Source organism: Panthera onca, chromosome C1, assembly GCF_046562875.1.
Source record: "Panthera onca isolate mPanOnc1 chromosome C1, mPanOnc1 haplotype 2, whole genome shotgun sequence".
Classification (NCBI taxonomy): Eukaryota; Metazoa; Chordata; class Mammalia; order Carnivora; family Felidae; genus Panthera; species Panthera onca.
This window is the reverse complement of record NC_138346.1, coordinates 149,953,153-149,967,785: the sequence shown is the minus strand read 5'-3', so window position 1 is coordinate 149,967,785 and position 14,633 is coordinate 149,953,153. Positions and strand designations below refer to the sequence as shown.

At 37.1% G+C, this 14,633-nt stretch overlaps 1 protein-coding gene across 1 annotated transcript in view; it reads left to right on the top strand.

Moving 5' to 3' along the window:
* DNAI3 (dynein axonemal intermediate chain 3) overlaps nt 1–14,633 on the top strand; it is an 82,185-nt gene that overhangs the window by 37,632 nt on the left and 29,920 nt on the right. Inside the window, exons 12-14 of the mRNA XM_060625657.3 lie at nt 1,664–1,750; nt 2,617–2,745; nt 6,009–6,082. Coding sequence (XP_060481640.1) covers nt 1,664–1,750; nt 2,617–2,745; nt 6,009–6,082 — 290 coding nt within the window. The remainder of the gene's footprint in view (nt 1–1,663; nt 1,751–2,616; nt 2,746–6,008; nt 6,083–14,633) is intronic.

Below are 14,633 nucleotides of genomic sequence, written 5' to 3'. Positions count from 1 at the left end.
CTGGGGTATACAGATGTGTTAGACATGGTATCAGGGCTCTCGGTGTCCCGGATAATCTCCTTATAACTGCAACAAAATCGGGTCAAATCTGTTTGTATTGTTGGAATAGAACTGAACGTTGTACAAGATTCCACAGAAGACCATAAAACACAAGCTAATATTAATACCTCTTGGTTACGAGTCCTCTTCTAACATTTCCCTGGTGATAGCAGTCAGGGACTGGTCCAGAATTTGAACAGAAATTCACTGGAAAAACATATATTTATTACTAAACTGACATATGTATAATTTGATACCATATTTGCTTTTTTCTTCTTTTCCTTTCTTTAAAAAATATTTTAATTTATTGTTTGAGAGAAAGGAGCGGGGAGAGGAGCAGAGACAGAGAGGGGGACTGAGGATCTGGAGCGGGCTCTGTGCTGACAGCAGAGAGCCTGACGCAGGGCTCAAACTCACGAACCATAGGATCGTGACCTGAGCTGAAGTCCTACACTTAACTGACTGAGCCACCTAGGAGCCTCTCTTCTTTTCCTTTCAAGTTAGCTAAGTTATATGAAATTTAGATCCTGTCTTCCAATTGCCTGTTTCTCTAATAAAGCAAAACAACAATCTTAAACTTGTTTTATGATCATAATTTAAATTCACTGTGACCCCGTGAGTGTGACCATTAAGGACATATGGTCTTCTGTTGTGTGGCTAGGAAAACTTCCTTGTGATTGAAAATTTAAATGTCTACAACATCCATGACCATTGATCCAAAACCAAAACAACCGGAAAATAAAAATTTCCCCCTCAGTTTTGTTCAACAATAATTGGTGGTCGGAATGATGACCCAGAGCCCTGTAAATCCTGAAATGCTTTCAGTTGCTCATTATGAAAGTGATATGACTTTGTTTAAGAATATTTTAGAAAAGGGGCGCCTGGCTGGCTCAGTCAGAAGAGTACTGGACTCCTGATCTCAAGATTGTGAGTTTGAGTCCCAGGTTGGGTGTAGAGATTATAGAGATTAAAGAAATAAATAAAAACTTTTTAAAAAGAGAATATTTTAGTAAAGCAAATGATGAAAATAAAATAACCCACAATTCTGTAATCCTGACATTTTAACATTTTAGTGTGTTGAAATGACTTTTAATCATTGAAAATTATTCTAATTTAGTGTTGCACATTCCAGTTTATTCTCATTTTTCCAAAAATGATGAACCGTGTATACGCAAATTTGGAGTTGGCTAGAATATTCAATTAAGTAGAAATCATCATTTTCCAGCCTTTTTGGACAATTGGGTATCTGTGCTTCTGAAGAACAGGTAAAGCATCTCTCCCCACAATTACAGCACTTTCCCAAAGACAGAGGAAGAAGTCTTCCCAAAGCAGAGGAAATTACATACCGTTCATCTTGGAGTTAAAAAAAAAAAAACTACTAGCCTTTATTAACACAAGCAGAAGCACCAAAATCAAAGTGCTAAAAATACTTTTTAGAGGAGAAAACATTCTTTTCTCTATTAAAAGTTGTTGACTTACTAAGGACAGAGGCTAAATTTGATTATCCTTCAGGGTCATTGATTTATCGGATTGTATGCCAATACCAATAGGTCTTAAAAAATCTTTAAAACCCAATTAGCTATTTCCTGGAAATATGTTGTAATAACATTTACTTCTGTTTTAGATTGTCCTGTGGGATATTACTGCACATGCAGATCGCATAGAAAACATCAAGACAGGCGGTAGCAGAAGTAAAAAAGCCACCCTCAAGGTTAGCTTTTTAGAACTTTTCCCTCACAAGTTTTTCCGATTCAGGAGTTCATCAAAAAGCACATAACAGAACTGCCAAGCTAAACAAAGTCTCAACAGAGCGGGAGGAAAAAGTATTATTTCCCACGCCTTCACATCTGTTTGCGGACATGTTCTGAATCACCTTTATGTAGGCCCTTGTTTAAGAAGTCAGTAAAACAAGTCTCATGGTCTGTCTGAGGATGGTAGGTTGTTTTTGTTGTCAAATAAAATAAAGGGACCAGGTGACTTGCCTACAATGATGTCGTGGAAAGAGCACGGGACAGAAGGGCCATGCATCTAGGCTCCGGATGATAGTCCTGTGAGTTTGGACAGGCCCTCTCACCCCAGCAAGCATCGATTTTCTCATGTGTGAAACGAAGGGGTTACAGTCTTTCTGATAATAATATCCTGTGATTTTGCAAAGCTGTGGATGCTGCCAAGAGGGTTGAGGAAAGATTCCTCGGCTCCCGACACAGTACGGACCCACCATATTGCACAGCTCTACCCCAGCTCTTCAGCCTGAGCAGCAACAGGCCTCTCACCAAGACACGGCGGGACGTGGCCTTCTGTGCGCGCACGAAACACTCCTTCGGAAATGGGATCTCACTGATTCTGTAGGGGGTGGGTCAATAATTCTTGTTAAATTTGAGAGCTTAGATTAAGCTGAAGGGAAAGTACATAATCTTATTACCTTAATATAGGATATGCAGAAACACTAATTTATGTTTTTCTCTGAACTAGTATTTCTCCAAGTTAACTAGTTGTAGATGGAATAACTAATAAAGTATGAATTCACTCATTAGCTCGGTGAAAGCAGCACGTAACGTTCTCTTGACGTTTTTCCAGCCCATGTTTCTCCTTGAACCAGACAGTAATAAAGAAGCGATGTATATCAGACACTGCGCAGTCTCCTCGATAGAAAATGGTCATAAGAAAGTAATTACAGATATACACTGGCTGTCTGACACATTTGAGGTGAGTCTTGATGGTTTCATAGTTCTCTCCTGCTGGATTGTACATTCTCGGAAGATCTTCATTCAAAGATTTTATTCAAGTCAACAATTCATTTACATTTAAATCATGAAATAACCGGGAAGCAGGCGTCAAATGGTTGTGTCAGTGTTGCCTGGCCAATACCCGACTTGGAGATCAGAATAAGGCCAATGTTTCAACTTCAATGGTTTATAAACCACTGAACGATGTAGATGGTGTCAACATTGATATACTACAATAGTGGAGAAGATAAGAGTTTGATATGTAAAAATAGAGTGCAAATATTTTATACCCTTAGCCTTTGTGGGTTTAAAAGTCATGATTTCAGGGGCCTCTGGGTGGCCCAGTCGGGCATCCGAGTTCGGCTCAGGTCATGATCTCACCGTTTGTGAGTTTGAGCCCCTTGTCGGACTCTTGTGCTGACAGCTTGGAGCCTGGAGCCTGCTTCGGATTCTGTCTCCGGCTCTCTGCGCCTCCCCTGCTCAAGCTCTGTCTGTCTGTCTGTCTCTCTCAAATATAATAAACATTAAAAAAAAATTTTTAATAAAAAAATAAGTGACGATTTCAGCTAGTTGGAGCAGGCGACTCTGAAGCGTTGTGACATATAATAATGTGCTATTTTGCCAAGGCACCTTTGAACTGGTGGGTGAGAACTGGTCATGCATTGAGTGAGTCCAGCTGACTGCCCAGCATCCACAGTGCAGTTTGGTTTCGTAGTTCTGTACCTGACTCACCAAGTCTGGTGTCAGTGAATTTGGAGACTGGTAAGCTCCCCAGATGTCTCCCTCGGAGACCCTGAGGGTCTCCCGTGTACTTTCAGAATATCAAAGCCTATGATGAGAAAGTAAAGTTATAAAAGGCAATTCGCCTTTCAATGTATTCAAATGGATTATGCAAACAAACAATACTTTTAAGACTCATAATGGACCAAAACAAACAGCCCAGATAGTTTCTATTACCTATAGAAGTTTGACATATGGTAATGGAAGGAACTCTCAGCCCCAACTTCATTTCAGCTCACACCTTATACACAAATTAATTCAGATGATTATAAAGTTAAATAAAAATAGCAAATCACAGGAAAAATGTAATACAGCAAAATAGAATATCATAGAATAGCATAGTTCTAGATCGAGGACAGTTTTCTAAGCTAATTAATGTTGAAAGAAATTCAAAACATACACGTGTAAATTTCTAAATTAAAAAATAAAAAGCAAACAACAAAATGGAAAATATTGGTCTCAAATATGGTAAATACAAAATTTCCAGTAAATAAAATATATACTGTATACTATACAATATAACTATATACAATATACTATATACCAACTATATATAATTAGTAGATAAACACGAAAATCATTCAGGCTTTTTAATATCAAAGAAATTAATTATAAAGCAACAATAATATACTATTCTGGACCTATTTATTTTTTCAATGAAAATTTAATAAATAATAAATAATAAATAATAAATTTAATAAATAATAATACCCTGTGTTCAAAAGGATGCAATGGTGAGGGGCGCCTGGATGGCTCAGTCGGTTAAGCGTCCGACTTCAGCTCAGGTCATGATCTCATGGTTCGTGAGTTCGAGCCCTGCATTGGGCTCTGTGCTGACAGCTCAGAGCCTGGAGCCTGTTTCCGATTCTGTGTCTCCCTCTCTCTCTCTGACCCTCCCCCGTTCATGCTCTGTCTCTCTCTGTCTCAAAAAAAAATAAACATTTAAAAAAAAAATTAAAAAAGATGCAATGGTGAAACCAGTAAACTCTAACATTGCTGGTTCCAACATAAAACTTTTGGAATACAATTAGTCAATGTAGTTCTTAAATCATCCAAATTTTCAACGTTTTGAACAGTAATTCAAATTGTGGGAATTCATATTCATAAGAAATAATCCAACTCAGGGGCGCCTGGGTGGCTCAGTCGGTTAAGTGCCCAACTTCGGCTCAGGTCATGATCTCATGGTTCGTGGGTTCCAGCCCCGCATCAGGCTCTGTGCTGACAGCTCAGAGCCTGGAGCCTTCTTCACATTCTGTGTCTCCCTCTCTTTGCCTCTCCCCCACTCATGCTCTGTCCCCCCCCCCCCTCTCAAAAATAAAGAAACATTAAAAATATTTTTTTAAAAAAGAAATAATCCAACGCGTGCCTCAAGATACAAAATTATATGCACATCTTAACAAACTGTGTCAAAATGTATTCATGAAAAGAGACTGGAAAAAAATATAGGTTAGAATTATATTTGATTTTAAAACCTACTTTCCAAATGTCTATAATATTATACTATGTTGTTGCTGTTTTTAAAATCATTAAAACATAAAAGCCCAGGCAAGCACGCTTCTGGGCTCTCGCCCTGCACTTCATACCGCAGCGAAGGTTCAGCAGAGGGAGAGGCGCACAGACTCTGGGTTGCTTATCAGATCTGAGTACAAGTTGGCAGCAGTTGGGAACCTGAGAGGGTTCAGACCGTGGTGGCCTCAGCCAGCTTTCCAGGGTCTTAATTCCTGTGCCTTCTACCGGCCGCAGCAATACAGCACCTGTCTCCCTCCTCCCACCCCTACTCTCACTGCTTATTTGCTGTTAGAGCCCCTGCCTTTGTTTACTTTTTGCTCATCAGGAAAATAGGGAACCGGGGAAAGTCATGTTTCCCTATGGATTCAAGAGCAGCACTTTCATAGATTGCCACAAAACCTTTCACCTCGTTTCAAAGCTAGCTGCTTGGAATTTGGGACCTTCTAGGACCCTGAGGAGCCATTAACTGTGCTAGGTGGCTGTGGGTATATAATGTAACACTAAGCGTCTTCTCCACTGACCTTATCTGCTTAACAATCTCATAAAACCTCCTGTTTCATTCCACCATTAATAGTAAAAAACAAAAGAGCCTACGATTCTAATTATAATGGATCATCAAATTATGATACACCATCTATATGTTATAAGACTATTAAAATGATTTATGAGTACATAGGAAAATGTTCAAATGATATCAACTGAAAAATCTAAGGACAGAAATTTTTACGCATGCTAATTAAAACTATGTAAAAATGTTTCTGTGAAAAAAGACTGGAAAAAATATATGGCAGAATTATACTTTATCTTAAAACCTATTCTCCAAATTTCTGTGACAGTGTTATATTCCTTTAATAAAAATTAAAACCTGAAAATATTTAAATAGTAAAAAGCTATGAGGAAAGTCATTACTGTTCTAGGTACACGGAATTTACTTCTTATGTTTTTAAAAAACAGATTAACAGAATGGGTTCTGTCTTTGAGAATCGAAATGGAATATGCTGTCAACTTGTCACATGTTCGGCTGATTGGTAGGTCTTTGTTAGTGTTCATGGGTCAATTCAACATGGGGGGGTGGGGGGGGGCAGGAAGGTTTCCCCACAGTTCTAGCAAGCAATGCTCTGGACACCAGCTGGGTGTCTTACAACTCAACTCACTTCTGACACTATCTGCCGGGATTCACAGGTTAAGGTTCAGTCCTACCTGACTGCTCTCTCCACCCCTCACTCTCGCCACCCCCTTTCCCCTGCCACCTCAGATGCCAGTCACAAGCCCAGGTTGTTACCTGTACTTCTGACTGACTTGCTGTAGATTGGAAGTTCCCAAGATTCCCTCTTCAGATTCCCTCTTCATATTGGATTAATATGCTAGAGCAGGTCACAGAACTCAGAGAAACAATTTACTTACTAGATTACTGGCTTATTATAAAAGGATGTAATTCAGGAACAGTCAGATGGAACAGATGCTTAGGGCAAGGTATGGGGAAAAAGCTAGGAGCTGCCATGCCCTCTCTGGTGCTCACTGTCCCCAGTCTCCATGTGTTCACTAACCAGGAAACTCTGAAGCCTATCCTCTTGGGGTTTTACGGAGGCATCATTACACAGATACCATTGATAGAATAATTGGCCATTGGCGACTGAACTCCCGCACCTCTCCCCGCCCCGGAAGTCAGGGGGTGAACTGAAAATTCCAACTCTCTAATTGCAAGGTTGCCTCCACTGGCAACCAGCCTCCATCCTTAGGTGTTTTCCAAAGGTCACCTCATTAACATAACAAAAGGCACCTTTACCACCCTCAAACATCTAGGAAATTCCAAGGGTTTTAGAAGCTCTCTGCTAGAATCCTGGAGGAAGATCAAATTTATATATCTTACAATTCACAATATCACAGTATTATTTTAAACATTACCTAAAATGTTTTCATACTATATATCCTTTTTTTCCTAGATGCTTCTAAAATCATTATCTTCTTCTGTTCCTTAAATAATCTTTATTGTAGCAATTAAACCTGATATAATAACAGGACAGAAGAGATTGTTGCTGGTTGAAAAAATATTTTTATAAATACAAATATGTTGTAAAAAGAATTAACGAGGCTTCATGGTTGTTAATGTTGTATAACATTATCCATAGTTATGCTGCTTCTTTATATTCTCATATTTGTAAATTTACATTCAATTTTATCTCACAAAGATTACAACAGTTAATTGGGAAAGCTTCTTTTTGAAAGTGGAAAAGTTTTACATTAAAAAAAAATTTTTTTTAATCTTTATTTATTCTTGAGAGAGAGAGAGACAGAGTGCAAGCAGGGGAGGAACAGAGAGAGAGGGAGACACAAAGCCCCAAGTAGACTCCAGGCTCTGAGCTGTCAGCACAGAGCCTGATGTGGGGCTCAAACCCATGAACCATGAGATCATGACCTGAGCTGATATTGGATGCTCAGCCGACTGAGCCACCCAGGCACCCCAGAAGTTTTACATTTTTATTGCATATTTATAAAAGTTTTTTTTTAATAAACAATTTGATAACTATGTCGGAGAATGTGCATTTAAATAAAATCACATCTCCCAATTTCTGGAACTAAAAATTCACAATGAAGTAGGAAATATGAAGAGTGATATTATTTATCTAGCATCCAAATACTGGCAAAACTTGTCCATTCCAAATAGCTTTAACCCCAATAGAATAAATGACACTTCAAGGCATAGAAGTTGACAGCTATGCAGTGGAAGATGAAGGTATATGTAACATTAACAGCAGCCATGGGCAAAGGGTCAGGGAGACATGATTAATCCTATGGACACATATTGGGTAAGGTTCTGTGACTGCAGGCAAAAGAAATTGACTATGGCTAACTTAAGGGGATAAAATCAATTTATTGGAAGTTTATGCCAATACTAATAAGTTTACTATTTTTATATTTACAACTACCCTGAAAAATACTTATGGATAGAGAAAATGAGACTTTGAAGGCAAACACATTATCTACCAATAACTCACTATACATATAGTGAGGTGTACATACACCAATATCCTATACTATATATAGGTAGTAAGTAATGATACTGCGGAATCAAAAAAAGAGCAGACTCAGGCCTCAGAAAAAAACCCATGGATTTGGGTAGCTGGAATAAATGCCTAGCTCCTTCCATCTGATTGGATCAGTTCTAACATGACTTCTTTTCCATCAAATTCACCCCTTTGGCCAGGGAGGTAATGGTAGGGCACCTTGAGTGACAACTCCAACCTGACCGCATGCAATGGGGAAGGGCAGTTCCCCAAAGGACCATTAGAATGTTCCTGCTAAAAAAGTAAAAGGGCATGGGGGTGGGGGGATTATTGCCCAAAAGGGCCACCAGTAGGGTCATATGAAATATTTACACAACAATTAAAATTGTTATGGTTTCACGGAGAAGTGTTTATGGTATGATATTGATTATAAACAACAAAATGCAAAGCTATACTGTTGTTCGGTAGCCTTGGAAAACATCTAGAAGCACTGAACAGACTTAAAATATTACACATTTTATATTTAAGACACAGGTCCTTGATTGTTGGTTATAATGATGGCCCTTGAATTTGGAAATATTCCAGAAGAGTCTAGAAATAATTCCTTCAAAAGTTGTTTTTAAAAAGTTTATGCATTTAGAAAAGCTAACTTTTAGTTATTTGAAAAACTTACCAGTTCTAATCTTTATACTTCAGCCATGCCAAGGTCTTATAATATAGAATAAGAGAAAATAAGGTCCCAGGGTGCCTGAGTGACTCAGTCAGTTAAGCATTTGACTCTTGATTTCAGCTCAGGTCATGATCTTAGGATTCATGAGACCAAGTCCCAAGTTGGGTTCTGTGTTGACAGTACACAGCCTGCTTGGAACTCTGTCTCTCTCCTTCTCTCTGTCCCTTCCCTACTCACACTCACTCTCACTCTCTCAAAATAAATAAATAAACTTTAAAAAAATAAAATAAGGTTCCATTAATAAAAAATATGGCTAAACAATGGGATATTACACAGCTACTAGAAAAGAATGAAATCTTGCCATTTGCAACAACATGGATGGATCTAGAAGGTATAATGTTAGGTGAAATAAGTCAGTCAGAGAAAGCCAATTATCATATTATTTCACTCGTGTGGAATTTAAGAAACAAAACAAAGAAAAAAAGAGACAAACAAATAAACAAACAGACCAAAAAACCACTCTTAACTATAGAGAAAAACTGATGGTTACCAGAGCGGAGGAGGGAGGGGGATGGATGAACTAGGTGAAGGGGATTAAGAACACACTGATCCTAGTGAGCCTTGAGTAATGTATAGAATTGTTGAATCATTACTTTGTACACATGAACCTAATATAACACTATATATTAATTATGTTGGAATTTAAAAAATAAATTAATAAAAGAAAAAGAATATGTGACTGATTCATGCAGAAAGTCCAACTGAAGTTACATGTATTTAGCAAAATCATTTCATGGATAATGCAAATTAATGCTATAAATGAGATTTAAGAAGATCTTTGTAATTTGGAAAAACAGTTTTAAAACAACTATAGTTATAGTTTAAAGCAGATTTTTATGTGTCATTTGTGGTGTTCTCCAAGGATTTATATTTTGACAACATAAAAATGATTAATACTTTCATGAATTTTAACTGTTCATTATTAAGATGAATAAATGATTAATATTAAGTCACATTAATGAATATGTTTTGTTAGTCTTACTTGAATTACTATCTGTTTATCTAAATACTTTAACTTACACATCTAAATTCTTTAATAATGTCTTAAATTTATTAATCAGTTTCTTCATAACCTCAGTGATAGAAATTAGGGAGCTAATACAGCATATTCTTTGCCATCCTCAACACATGTTTTCACATAATTAACACAAAGGCACTTTTATACTAAAATAGTGTACAAGTATCATTATAAATGTGTTACCAAGTTCATTACACTAAAAATAATACTTTATATATAATGTGTGGAACATTATAAAGAATTTTCACATACATTATCTCATTTGATTTTTATAGTCAATCTGTAAGGAAGGAGAAAAAAGACGAGAAATAACCTTTATTGGATGCTTACTATGCACAAAGCACATTAAATCCAACATTGCCTGTGTAAATATACATATATTTATATGATATATTAATTTACATTATATATTATATATTTATAATATATATTTATATATCATATCTCTTATACATGACACCAAAAACATAAGCAATAAAAGAAAAAAGATAAATGGAAATTCACCAAAATTTTTGTGCTTCAAAAGGCACTATCGAAAAGTTAAAAAAGACAGCCCACAGAATGGAAGAACATATTTGCAAATCATATATCTGATTAGAAATTTCTATCCAGAATATGAAAAATTCTTACAACTCAACAACAAAAAGTCAAAAAACGCAATGTAAAAGTGAGCAGATTACCAATAGACATTTCTCCTCTCAAAATAGCAAATGGCCAATAAACACATGAAAAGGTGTTCAACATTACCTATGAGGGAAATGCAAATTAAAACCACAATGAGCCAGTTTGATCAAAAAGAAAAAGGAAGTGACCCAAATAAATAAAATTAAGAATGAAAGAGGAGAGACCACAACCAACACAGCAGAAATAAAAACAATAAGAGAATATTATGAGCAATTATATGCCAATAAAATGGGCAATCTGGAAGAAATGGACAAATTCCTAGAAATATATACACTACCAAAATTGAAACAGGAAGAAATAGAAAATTTTAACAGACCCATAACGTATAAGGAAATTGAATTAGTAATCAAAAATCTCCCAAAAAACAAGAGTCCAGGGCCAGATGGCTTTCCAGACGAATTCTACCAAACATTTAAGGAAGAGTTAACACCTATTCTTTTGAAGCTGTTCCAAAAAATAGAAATGGAAGGAAAACTTCCAAACTCATCCTATGAAGCCAGTATTACCTTGATACCAAAATCAGACAGAGACCCCACTAAAAAGTAGAACTATAGACCAATATCCCTGATGAACATGGATGCAAAAATCCTCAACAAGATATTAGCCAACCGGATCCAACAATACCTTAAAAAAACTATTCACCACGACCAAGTGGGATTTATACCTGGGATGCAGGGCTGGTTCAATACCTGCAAAACAATTAACGTGATGCATCACATCAATAAAAGAAAGGACAAGAACCATATGATCCTCTCAATAGATGCAGAGAAAGCATTTGACAAAATACAGCATCCTTTCTTGATAAAAACCCTCAAGAAAGTAGGGATAGAAGGAGCATACCTCGAGATCATAAAAGCCATATATGAATGACCCAATGCTAATATCATCCTCAATGGGGAAAAACTGAGAGATTTCCCCTAAGGTCAGGAACAAGACAGGGATGTCCACTCTCGCCACTGTTATTCAACATAGTATTGGAAGTCTTCGCCTCTGCAATCAGACAACACAAAGAAATAAAAGGCAAGAGGAGGTCAAACTTTCACTCCAAATTGGCCAGGAGGAGGTCAAACTTTCACTCTTCGCAGATGACATGATACTCTATATGGAAAACCCTAAAGATTCCACAAAAAAACTGCTAGAACTGAATCATGAATTCAGCAAAGTTGCAGGATATAAAATCGATGTGCAGAAATTGGTTGCATTCCTATACACCAACAATGAAGCGACAAAAAGAGAAATCAAGGAATCGATCCCATTTACAGTTGTACAAAAAACCATAAAATACCTAGGAATAAATCCAACCAAAGAGGTAAAAAACCTATACACTGAAAACTATAGAAAGCTTATGAAAGAAATTGAAGAAGACACAAAAAAATGGAAAAAGATTCCATGCTGCTGGATAGGAAGAACAAATATTGTTAAAATGTCAATACTACCTGAGGCAATCTACACATTCAATGCAATCCCTATCAAAATAACACCAGCATTCTTCACAGAGCTAAAACAAATAATCCTAAAATTTGTATGGAACCAGAAAAGACCCCGAATAGCCAAAGCAATCTTGAAAAAGAAAACCAAAGCAGGAGGCATCACAATCCCAGACTTCAAGCTATACTACAAAGCTGTAATCATCAAGACAGCATGGTACTGGCACAAGAACAGACACTCAGATCAATGGAACAGAATAGAGAACCCAGAAATGGACCCACAAATGTATGGCCAACTAATCTTTGACAAAGCAGGAAAGAATATCCAATGGAATAAAGACAGTCTCTTCAGCAAATGGTGCTGGACAGCGACATGCAAAAGAATGAACCTGGACCACTTTCTTACACCATGCACAAAAATAAACTCAAAATGGATGAAAGACCTAAATGTAAGACAGGAAGCCATCAAAATCCTCAAGGAGAAAGCAGGCAAAAACCTCTTTTATCTTGGCCGCAGCAACTTCTTATTCAACACGTCTCCAGAGGCCAGGGAAACAAAAGCAAAAATGAACTACTGGGACCTCATCAAAATAAAAATCTTCTGCACAGCGAAGGAAACAATCAGCAAAACTAAAAGGCAACAGACAGAAGGGGAGAAGATATTTGTAAACGACATATCAGATAAAGGGTTAGTATCTAAAATCTATAAAGAACTTATCAAACTCAACACCCAAAAAACAAATAATCCAGTGAAGAAATGGGCAAAAGACATGAATAGACACTTCTCCAAAGACATCCAGATGGCCAACTGACACATGAAAAAATGCTCAACTTCACTTATCATCAGGGAAATACAAATGAAAACCACAATAAGATACCACCTTACACCTGTCAGAATGGCTAACATGAACAACTCAGGCAACAACAGATGTTGGCGAGGATGCGGAGAAAGAGGATCTCTTTTGCATTATTGGTGGGAATGCAAGCTGGTGCAGCCACTGTGGAAAATAGTATGGAGGTTCCTCAAAAAACTAAAAATAGAACTGCCCTACGACCCAGCAATTGCACTACTAGGTATTTAACCAAGGGATACAGGTGTGCTGTTTTGAAGGGATACATGCACCCCCATGTTTATAGCAGCACTATCAACAATAGCCAAAGTATGGAAAGAGCCCAAATGTCCATCAATGGATAAATGGATAAAGAAGATGTGGTATATATATATATATACACATACATACAATGGAGTATTACTTGGCAATCAAAAAGAATGAAATTTTGCCATTTGCAACTACGTGGATGGAACTGGAGGGCATTATGCTAAGTGAAATTAGTCAGTCAAAGACAAATATCATATGACTTCACTTGTATGAGGACTTTAAGAGACAAAACAGATACACATAAGGGAAGGGAAACAAAAATAATATAAAAACAGGGAGAGGGATAAAACATAAGAGAGTCATAAATATGGAGAACAAACAGAGGGTTAGAGGAGGGGGTGTGGGAGGGGGGATGGACTAAATGGGTAAGGGGCACTAAGGAATCTACTCCTGAAATCATTGTTGCACTATATGCTAACTAATTTGGATGTAAATTTAAAAATAAATAAATAAATAAAATTAAAAATAAAAAAAAGATTGCGAAAACAAAACAAAACAAAACACAATGAGACCTAAAATAGCCAAAGTGACAATCTTGATAAAAAACAAAGTTGGAGGACTCACACTTCCTGATCTCTGAACTTTCTGCAAAGTTATAACTATAGAGACAGATGTACTGACACTGGCAAAAAGACAGACACAGAAATCATACACTACAGCAATAAACCTATATGTCTATGGATGACTGATTTTCAACAAGAGTACTGAAACAACTTAATGGAAAAAGACTAATCTTTTCAACAAATGGTGCTGAGACATTTGGCTGAATATGTGCAAGCAAAAGAATGAAGTTGGACCCTTACCTCACACCTTATACAAAAATTAGCTGAAAATGGAACAAAGATCTAAATGTAAGATGTGAAACCATGCAGCTTTTAGAAGAAAACATTAACGAACATAAGCATAAATGTTCATGACCTTGGATTAGAGAGTGATTTCCTACATATTACTTCCAAAGCACATGCAAATATAAATCTAAATCAATTTTAAATTTTTTTTCAATGTTTATTTATTGGGGGGGGGGGGTGTTGCAGAGAGAGAGAGGGAGACAGAGAATCCAAAGCAGGCTCTGTGCTGTCAGCACAAAGTCCAACATGGGGCTGGAACCCACTAACTGTGAGATCATGACCTGAGCTGAAGTCAGAGGTTCAACCGACTGAGGCACCCAGGTGTCCCAAATCTAAATTAATTTTTATGAGACACCACTTCCCCCACTAGGATGGCTGTAATAAAAAAGACTAAAAGTAGCAAGTGTTGGCAAGGATGTGGAGTAATTTGAATCCTCACACATTGCTGATGGGAACGTAAAACTGATGCAGTTGCTTTGGAAAATAATCTAGCGGTTCCTCAAAAGATCAAACCCAGAAGTTAGCATATAACACAGCAATTACACTCCTCAGTGTATACCTAAGAGAAATGCAACCAGGAATCCACACAAAACTTATACACAAATGTTCAGAGCAGCATTCTTCATAATAGTCCATCAACTGGTGAATGGATAAATAAACTGTGGTATATTCCATACAATGGGATATTATTTGGCAATACAAAGAAA